General features: G+C 39.6%; 1 protein-coding gene across 1 annotated transcript in view; it reads left to right on the forward strand.

Moving 5' to 3' along the window:
- The window catches only part of SPATA17 (spermatogenesis associated 17), a 285944-nt gene that overhangs the window by 17778 nt on the left and 258705 nt on the right, over positions 1–9461 (forward strand). The window contains exon 3 of the mRNA XM_004700147.2: positions 778–859. Coding sequence (XP_004700204.1) covers positions 778–859 — 82 coding nt within the window. The remainder of the gene's footprint in view (positions 1–777; positions 860–9461) is intronic.

Genomic DNA, 9461 nt, shown 5'->3' on the forward strand with positions numbered 1-9461 from the left:
ATGTTTTGAAAGGATGATGCCAACATATGTACAAATGTGCTGGACACAATGGATGTGTGGATTCTTATAAGAGCTGTAAGAGCCCCTAATAAAATGATTTACTTAAAAAATTTACAAAGAGTTTTATACTTTCTTAAATCATCTAGTAGGTGTCTTAGGTGCCAGGTAGGTGGATTTGAAGTGGGAAGAACAGGTTTCTGGTTTAGCCCTTTAAAAGCAAAGATAGTATCTTTAAAGTCACAAAACTTGACTTTAGATTGGAGAGATGGAGGAAAGTAAGAAAAGAGTAGAAGATGGTTCTTGATCTGTTCAGTGGAATTGTTCCCAAGTACTTCTCATGATTCCCCAGACTCCCCGGTATCACAAAGTGTTCAACTACTACTGAAAGTCTGACTTTCACATGAAAGGCACTCTTGTACATCTTGGGACCCCTGAGTTGAAATTGACTGGAAAGCAACTAACAACAGTAATGATTCATATCATTAGTACCTGATCTATTCTTCAACATGCCACCATATCCTGGTTCACAGCCTCCATTAAAAAGTATTTGAAAGAAAAACTTTTGAAGATTATCGAGATTTTAAAATAATGGTTTAATGTGACAAGCCCAGAAGAGACACTGAATTTTGTAGTTATCTATGCTGTTTCTACTTGTAGAAATGAGTAACTCTATAGCTCCGATAACTCTCTATCCTATAAAAATGTACATATGTGACTGAAATATGAGACAACCTTGTTTTAATAAGAAGATATTAATACACAGGTTTTTCATTCCAGGCTTTTACACAAAGGAGTAACAGTTATTCAAAAATGGTGGAGAGGTTTCTTAAACAGACAGCATTATCAATTAGTGGTGAAGGTAAATATAAAATTTATGTATGTTAGCATTTAAATGATATAGTATGATGTAGCTTATTCACTCCAGCCATATATACATAGAGCTTGGGAATTATTAATAGTAAAGAGGGACAAGATTTGGCTTGATTTTTAGTATGAGACCTTTTCTGAGAATTGATGATTTGCTTCTTTATAGCCTAAAGAAACCAAATATTTGATTTTAGCTGAAATACCTTTAACAGTGTATGATAATGTATTCATTGATGGTTGCCTGTCCTTTCTTAGATAGTAAGCTCTTTAAGAACAGGCACGGTTTCTTGCTCATTTAAAAAAATTTTTTTTCCAAGTCGGGCTGGTCTATAAACAAGGCAGTATGTATTGGTTAAATTATTTAAAATTTTCTTTGTTTGTTTTTTTTTGTTAGATATTTGGAAATCTTAAATGGCCTGTATTAGGTAACTAGGAAGATATAGTATTCAAATTTATTCTACAAATTAATGCCACAAAACATGAACAAAATTATTTCTGTACCATTTACTATATTTATTACTGAATTTTGAAATCTTTTGATCATTTGTCATGATAAATGCAGCATGCCACCATTGTGTGTATATTCTCATAGATGTGTAGAATTGAATGATAGCTCACCAACTCTTACCTCAACTAAAAGTTTTTGAAATTTCTTGAAAAAGATAAGTGTCTAAGCTCATAATGCGAGGGTTTCTAATCAGCAATTTGTTTCATTAAGTTACCAGGTCTACTTTTTTCTTCTTTTTTGTTTCACTATTATCTCTTGCAATTGTTGTTTTTCAACTTTCAGAGCATGTTGCTCCAATATATTCTTTCTTGTGTGGTTTCTGTGGGGATGTCTGAGTCTATTAGCTTATTACCTTTGTATGTGACTGCTTTTTCCTTCGAAGACACAGGAATGGAAATGGGGAACACCAGGAGTCAGTGGGGTAGGTGACATTACATGTTGGGGATTGTAATCAATGACATAAAATGAAATATGATGGAACACCGATGTAGTCTGTACAACATTAACCGATTTATAACACAAAGTTAAAAATAAAATAATAGAAAAATAAATGAAATAGCTAGAACCATTGACTGCCCTTAAGCTGAATATTGCTCTATTCAGTTTTCTAAATGAATGATTCTACCAACTCTATACAATTTTACTCTAACCATATGGATATCATTGTTCTTTATAGATGAAGAACCTTAGGTTCAGCAATGATTACTTCCCCAACCACACACTGTATATAATAAGTGTAGCCAAATTTAAGCCACTTTTATGTGGTTTCAAAACCTTTATGCTTTCTACTACCTTTCTTGTTATATTCCTAAAAATATTCTGTAAACTTTCAACAGTTACTAAATTATAAAAAAAAAGTCTTTAACAATAGCAGTAATTACTGGAATAAATGGCATGTTAAAAAGTGAAGGGGAGGATAGGATGAACGTCAAGAGGGATGAACGGGCATATTTCCACCTTTGGGTCAAGACAATCAACTGTGGGCAGCTCTCCGATGGAGCCTGGCTGAGCTCGAGTTAGCAAGAGGTTCTGTCCGGCCCGATGCTTTGGGGCCCTAACCCCACAGCGGGGTTGCTGTCTGGGAGCTCACAGAGGGAGGAGAGCAGGTACAGGGTGTGACCTCTGTCGATAAAAGCGTGCAGAGGGTCCACGGGAGAGACGGGAGAAAGGCTGGGAAGGGAGAACAAGGGGAATGAGGAATCAGAGATGAGAGGAAAAAGGAAGTGCTGAGAAGCCCGTTTCTCTTGCGCCAGCAGATGCTGGCACCTCACTCCCGTGGGGTGGGGGTGGGGGTGGGGAAGAAGAGCACGAGAAAGGAGCCCCAACAGGCCAAGAAGGAAGAGTTTGTCTTTCTAGAAGGCAGGGGGAATTCTGGGCTTCTACCTGAGACCATCAGCCACATGCTGTGTCCTGAATTCGGGCTCCTGTGGGCAGAGCATGTGACATGGACAGAGGTCAAGTGGGAGGCTGCCAGGAGGGTATCAGAATGCTTCCATCTCTGGCTGGGGAGAAGCCAACCTCAGAGGGAGCTGGCCTCCAGCAAGGACAAACAGAGTCCCGCAAACGTTTCTCTTCTCGTGCTGATTTCTCCAAAGCCCCGAAACTGAGAAGGTTTCGGTAGAAGGGGCAGAGCAGGGCAGGGGCTTCAGGCTCGTTTTCATCGGGGGTTGAAGGGCGGGTTGAGGCTGCCCTCAGACCAATGACCCTGAGGAGGGTTGTAGTTCTCCGGCCCTCTCCTCCCCACACCCACTGAGAGAGTGCGTGTGCAGCCTTCATGGGGTAGGGAGAGCTTGACTCTGGGCCAGAGAGAGCCCAGGCCAGACCAGCCTCGCAGACAACGGCCAGCACATTAGGAGAAGTCAGGCGGCTTTCAGCGCGGTAGCCATGCTAGGCTCAGCCTATCTTTCCCTGCTCTGGGCAGGCAGAGGCTCAAACCTTGTCTCTGGAAGCATCTGGCTCCCCGGGCACTACAAAGGCATGTGCAGGGATTCTATGGGTTTCATGGGTGCCCGAGGGAAAGCCCAGGGCGATAACCCAACCTGATGCGCAGTGACAAAAGCAAGAAGCAAGGAGCAGAGAGGAAAGGGACCGGAAAAAAAAAAAAAGTGAAGGGGAAATACACGTGGATTAAGCTTCTGGGGAACTAACTCCCTTTGATCATATATCAGGGATATGAATAGCCTTGCGATCATGCAGAGTGCTCTGGAAATTGAATTATTGTAGATGCAGTAAGATTAAAATTTAACACATTATCATTTGATTTCACTTTTGATCAATTTGCAATTTGTTCTAGTTTATAATATTTTCTGCTTTCTTTTCATCGATGTTTTTCTGTATAACTTTGTTATTATTGTTATTTTATCTATTTTTCTGTATGTGAAATCCAGGAAAGGTAAATGTATAGGGATAGTACTGGATTGATGGTTTATTGGGTGTATGGCAGGAAGGTATAGGGGGAAAGGGAAGTTAATTATAATGAGTACAAGAAAGAAGAAAATGTTCTAAAATTGATTGTGATGATGATTACATAACTCTTCTTAATATTCTAGAACTATAGAATTGTATGATATGTGAATTATATGCCAATAAACTTCAAGAAAAGACTGTATGGAGGGGGAAATATGCTTTTGGATCTTGCTATTACTAGCACTGCAGTAAAAACTGAGGCAATTTAAATAATTATTACATTATAAGGATAATGACATTTTTTTAATCTACTTGTCTAGGTTTGGATTTAAAACTTTCTGTTCATACCAAAGACTAAATTGGGTTGTGTTTACATCCCACGTTTCTGTTATTTGCAATATTTATAATAAAAGTGGTTACTAATTATTTTTGTTACCAATTATTTAGTAAAATTAGTTTACTATATACAACACAAAGGGCTTAATGCGTGTATTGACATTCAATCTCAATATAAGGAACTTTAAGTAAAAAATATAGTGTTTCCTAGTTTCTCTAGATTCTAAAAGGGAAATATATAATACACATAAAGCCCTATGCAGTTAAATCATTTGGCTTTTGGCCCTGTTACCTGAGAACTAGATCCTGCATGAGGCCATTGAGTAGGTGCAAACCAGACCAACAGGGGCTTCTGAGGGGCCTGATGCTGACCAAGCCTCAGGAAGCATGATGCAATCTATCGTGGTTTTGTGCTGCGGCCAATAAAAGTGATGAAAGATAAACTTGCGCTTTTTGGATGGAGAGAGTGAGTCTCTGTTCGCTAGAAAGTAAATTTGTCCCTTGGGGAAATGGAAGCTTTGTATATAGATTCTTCTCAGACTTTACCATATGCATTTGTATCATTTCTTTTTATTTTTTTCCCTGATTGAATAAAGACAGTATGTCTTTCCTACTCATTGTGGAACAAGAGAGAGAGAGAGAGAGAGAGAGAGAGAGAGAAGGCTGGTGCCCATCAACCTCATCCCAGGCAAGTGAGGCTGAAAGAGAAAGGGCCTGGAGCAAACCGGACTGACCAGGGTAGGGGTGCTGAAACATTCGCAGGACAGAGTTGGCCTGTGGAGTAGGACGGATTGTGCACCACCCATTTGTGACAGTGGTGGTTGTCTCAATCATCCTTGACTGACTTGGGAGAATCGGCGCTGTGAGCAGCATTGCCTAGAAAGAACCTTGACAGTACAATCTGTAAGACGTCCTTTTTTTTAATTAGCAGATATTTAATAGAAATTACTTAGCATGTTTTTCATATACTCCACTTTCCAGAAAGATTGAATATTGTTAAAAGATTGTCTTTGAATTGAGAAGATAGAGTTTACTTTTTTAGTAGCCATTGCATTTATGAATTTTATGAAAATTAATCCAATACCTTCCAGTCTATGTTTCCTTGGCTTTGACACAGATCAACCTGGATTTCCATTTTAGCTTCAGCAATTAGTATTGGTTTGACTTGGGCTAATTTTTTTAACCCCTTTCAACCTCAGATTTTTTCATTTATAAGATGGTGTTGATAGTGTTTTTTTACAAAAAGTGAAGATCCTATCAAAAGTGTGGAACATAAAATAAAAAAAGTCCAAAGATATTAGTTGACTTCTGATTCACAGTCACTCTGTAGGACAGCGTAGAACTACTTCTTGAGGTTTCTGAGACTATAAACCCTTATGGAGTGACAATCATCTTTCTCCTGATGTGGGTTTGAACAGCCAAGCTTATGGCTAGTGATGCAAGGTATAAACCACTGTGCTGCTAGGTTTCTTTGGGGCATAGCTAATAAATGGTTAACTTGGGTGAAAGGAAAGGCAATATACAATATGAGGGAGGTTAGGAAAAATTGATGGAGGCACAAAAGGATGCCTGGAGATTTTCAAGAGTCAAAGGCCACAGAGGGAACTAGTGCTATGCACACAATCCTGCATCCACTGTGTTCTACAGGTAGATGCTTGAATAGATATGCAGGCCGATAAGGTGTGGGATAGAATATAGGAGTTTACCCACAAAGATATTCAGGTTTGACAGAGGATATTTATATATGTGGATTTGCCTTTGCTACACATATATCCATGATGTAGTGGAGCGTAGAGAGGGAAATTTTAGGAAAACTTCTCGTGGGATCAGGCCACAAACTTGGGGGACCTTAATGGCTACATCCTACTTTGATGAGTAAGGCCATGGATTTTTAACTCCCAAACGGTGTAACTATTGGTCCCTCCTTATCCAATGGAAAGAATTGGTAGAGTAATCCAGAGAGAGCAGAGGTGAAAAGAGACAATATATTTCTAACCAAGGCTTATATATACTTAGGGGGCATGCAAGCCCCCCTGATTACAGGTAACCACATACATCACAGGAAGGGGTTGTACCATAGGCAATACAGGGGTGTACACACAATGCGCTTTACACAATTGATGTGTGTATGGATTGCAATAACAGTTGTATGAGCCCCTAATAAAATGCTTAAAAATAAATAAATAAAATAAAAGCAAAATAAAGAAAAGTTGACAAAAAACAAAAAAAAGAAAGAAAGGGGAGGGACTAGGGGTACACATGTGACAAGATGGGCAGACCCTAGGTTCAACATGGCAGACTAACCTTGGTCCTCCTTCAGCTGGCTTGACCTTGTCTCTGGGCTCTCCTTAAAGGAAACAATACACTCTCCTTATCAGCAGGGAGTGTGCCCCACCTTTGGTGGGACAGACAATAGTGTCTGCTCTGGATAGCTGATGCCCTCCGGAAGATAACTTTAAAACAGCTTGCTCCCAAGTGTGATACAGCCATGTACCATGTGCTGCAAGCAGTGTCCTAGGCTGGGCATACAATAAATATGGGGGAAAAACCTGGGAAAACCCTTTTTGTATCCCACAAAGAATGATGAAAATAAAAATACACATGGAAACAATTAATCCAGTGGGCTATTGAGATATGCAAATAGCAGTTTCCAAAACCCTACCACCAGAAGAACTAGGAGGTGCCTGATTAGGATCACATTAGAAGCTCCTGATGATAGTGGGATAAAAATATGGAAATAACTTAAAATCATAAAAGAGACAGGCTTATTGATCAAGTAGAAACTGGTAGTACCCTCCACCCCCCAACTGTGGCAATTCATCACCCTTTGGGTCTGGGACTGAATTCACCCTGTGTTAGAATAATCAACCATTTAACATCAAAAGGGCAGCATTTTCTCAAGGACAGAGAGGAAAAAGGAGAGGAAACAGGAAACACAGTAAAGAAGTAGGTTAAGTGATGGGCTATTAAACAGATTTAAATGGATGAGTTGGAACAAAATGTGTGTAAATTGTTGAATATGAAACTGATGATCTGTTCTATAAACCTTTGCCTAATTCACAGCAAAAACTTTTATAAAAAATAAAATAAATGGTAACTGATTACATGTAGCTGTGACATATTTACCCTGTGTTGGTTGCTGAGAGCTGTACCAAAGAAATAAAGTATAACTTCAATCTTAAGAACTCATATCCATGTGGAATAGCTGTCACTTACTAAATGAAGATATTAACTTAGTTTTTCCCAAAATGTAAATTTCTAAAAATCTTCATTTTACAGCATTCCAGTAAAAAGGACTTAGTGGCCAACTAAGTGAGGAGCCCTGCTGACATAGTGGCCACAAGGTCAGCAGTTCAAAACCTGCAGCCACTATGTGGGAGAAAGATGAGGCTTTCTACTCCCATAAACAGATACAGTCTCAAAAACCCACAGGGCAGCTCTACCCAGTCCTACACGGTTGCTGTGAGTTGGTATCAACTTACTGGCAGTGAGTTAGCGTGTGAGTGCACTAACTGTGGGAGAGTTTTACAGCACACACGCATGGCCCTTCTAGAGTCACAGAGCAGAAGTGGTAGATCACAAATATGTAAAAAGTGTCACTTGTTTCTTTTCATGAAATGAATTGGACTATCACCTTGTTGAGCTGTTAAGTAAATCAGTTTCTGTGGTTATTGCATACTTTCTCCTTTCGTGTTATACTTAGATCCCTTGGCACTGAAGCGGTGCTAGAATATCAAGAACTCCTGTCTCCATGGAACCTTCATTTAAAAGATACCCATTGTCAAAGTTCATATATTTTCATCCCTCAACGTTTGTCCTTAAAGAACTCCTGGGTCTCAGATGGGAATGGAAATGTTGGCCAGACTGATTGTTCTAGTGCTTAGAGTCTAGTCTAGTCTCCTTCAGAGGTGCCACCAGGCAGTCCCTCTAGAGCACCGGTTCTCAACCTGTGGGTCATGACCCCTTTGAGGGTCGAATGACCCTTTTACAGGGGTCGCCTGATTCATAACAGTAGCAAAATTACAGTTATGAAGTAGCAACAAAAATAATTTTATGGTTGGGGGCGGTCACTACAACATGAGGAACTGTAGGAAGGTTGAGAACCACTGCTCTAGAGGGACCTTCCAGAAACAATAAACCCACTGACATTCAGTTGATTCTGACTCACAATGACCCTGTAGGACGAGCAGAACTACCCTGTGGTGTTTTGAAGGCCGTAATCTTGACAGAAACTGACAGTCACATCCATCTCTTCCTGAGTAGCTGATGGGTTCAAACCGACAACTTCCTATTACCAACTGAGTGCTTAACCACTGTGCCACCAGAGCAATCAAGGTGCCAAAAACTGTCTTGCACTTCACAAAGACACCAGAGAAGAATTTATTCATTTGAATTATGATTTTGGAAAATAATATTGAACATACCATAGATTGCCAGAAGAACAAACAAATCTATCTGGGTAGAAGTATGACCAAAATGCTCCTTAGAAGCAAGGATGGCAAGACTTTGTTGCACATACTCTGGACATGTTATCAGGAGGGCGCAGTCCCTGAAGAAGGACATTATGCTTGGCAAATTGGAGAGTCAGCAACAAAGAGGAAGACCCTCAATGAAATGGGTCGACCCAGTGGCTGTAACAATGGGCTCCATCATCACAACTATGAAGAGAGTCCAGGACAGCACAGTATTTTGTGCTGTTGTACATCAGGTCACTAGGAGTTGGAACCAACTTGATGACATCCAACAGCAAGAAAACCAGTTTTACCCCAGGAAACGGCTTCCTTTTTTCTCTTTCTTTGTCCTTCCTTCTCTTCTAAATCCCAGAGTAGGATCTGGAAATTCAGGTTTTAGAAAAAACAGAACTAGGGATTAACAACCATACAAGCCTGAAGTAAGAAGGCAAGAAAGGGCTATTTTCTTGAGTTTATAGTAAGACATGAATTAAGGATACTGTTTGAATCTCTAAGTTATCGGTTAAACATATTAGCATAGTAACTATATTTAATCCATCACTTTCCATTTATTCTGTGTAACTTTCTTTGGTCCATCCATTTTAAATAATAATAACAACAATAGCAATGCTATCATGTATGATTAAGTTATAAAATGAATAATGTAGTTTCATTATTTTAAAGCTAGGTTTTAGTAACAGAACTTCTTAGATAAAATGTTGAGTTCTCTATGTAGAATAGAAAGGGACCCTTGTGGCACAGTGGATTAAGTACAAGGCTGTACACACAAGGTCAAAGGTTCAAATCCACCAGCTGTTCATGGAAGAAAGATGAGTTGTCTGCTCTGTAAATATTTGCAGACTAGGAAACCCAAAGAAGGAGTTCTACTCTGT

The sequence above is a fragment of the Echinops telfairi genome, unplaced genomic scaffold, assembly GCF_000313985.2.
Source record: "Echinops telfairi isolate 266 unplaced genomic scaffold, ASM31398v2 ScPeMD7_7424;HRSCAF=8462, whole genome shotgun sequence".
NCBI classification, from domain to species: domain Eukaryota; kingdom Metazoa; phylum Chordata; class Mammalia; order Afrosoricida; family Tenrecidae; genus Echinops; species Echinops telfairi.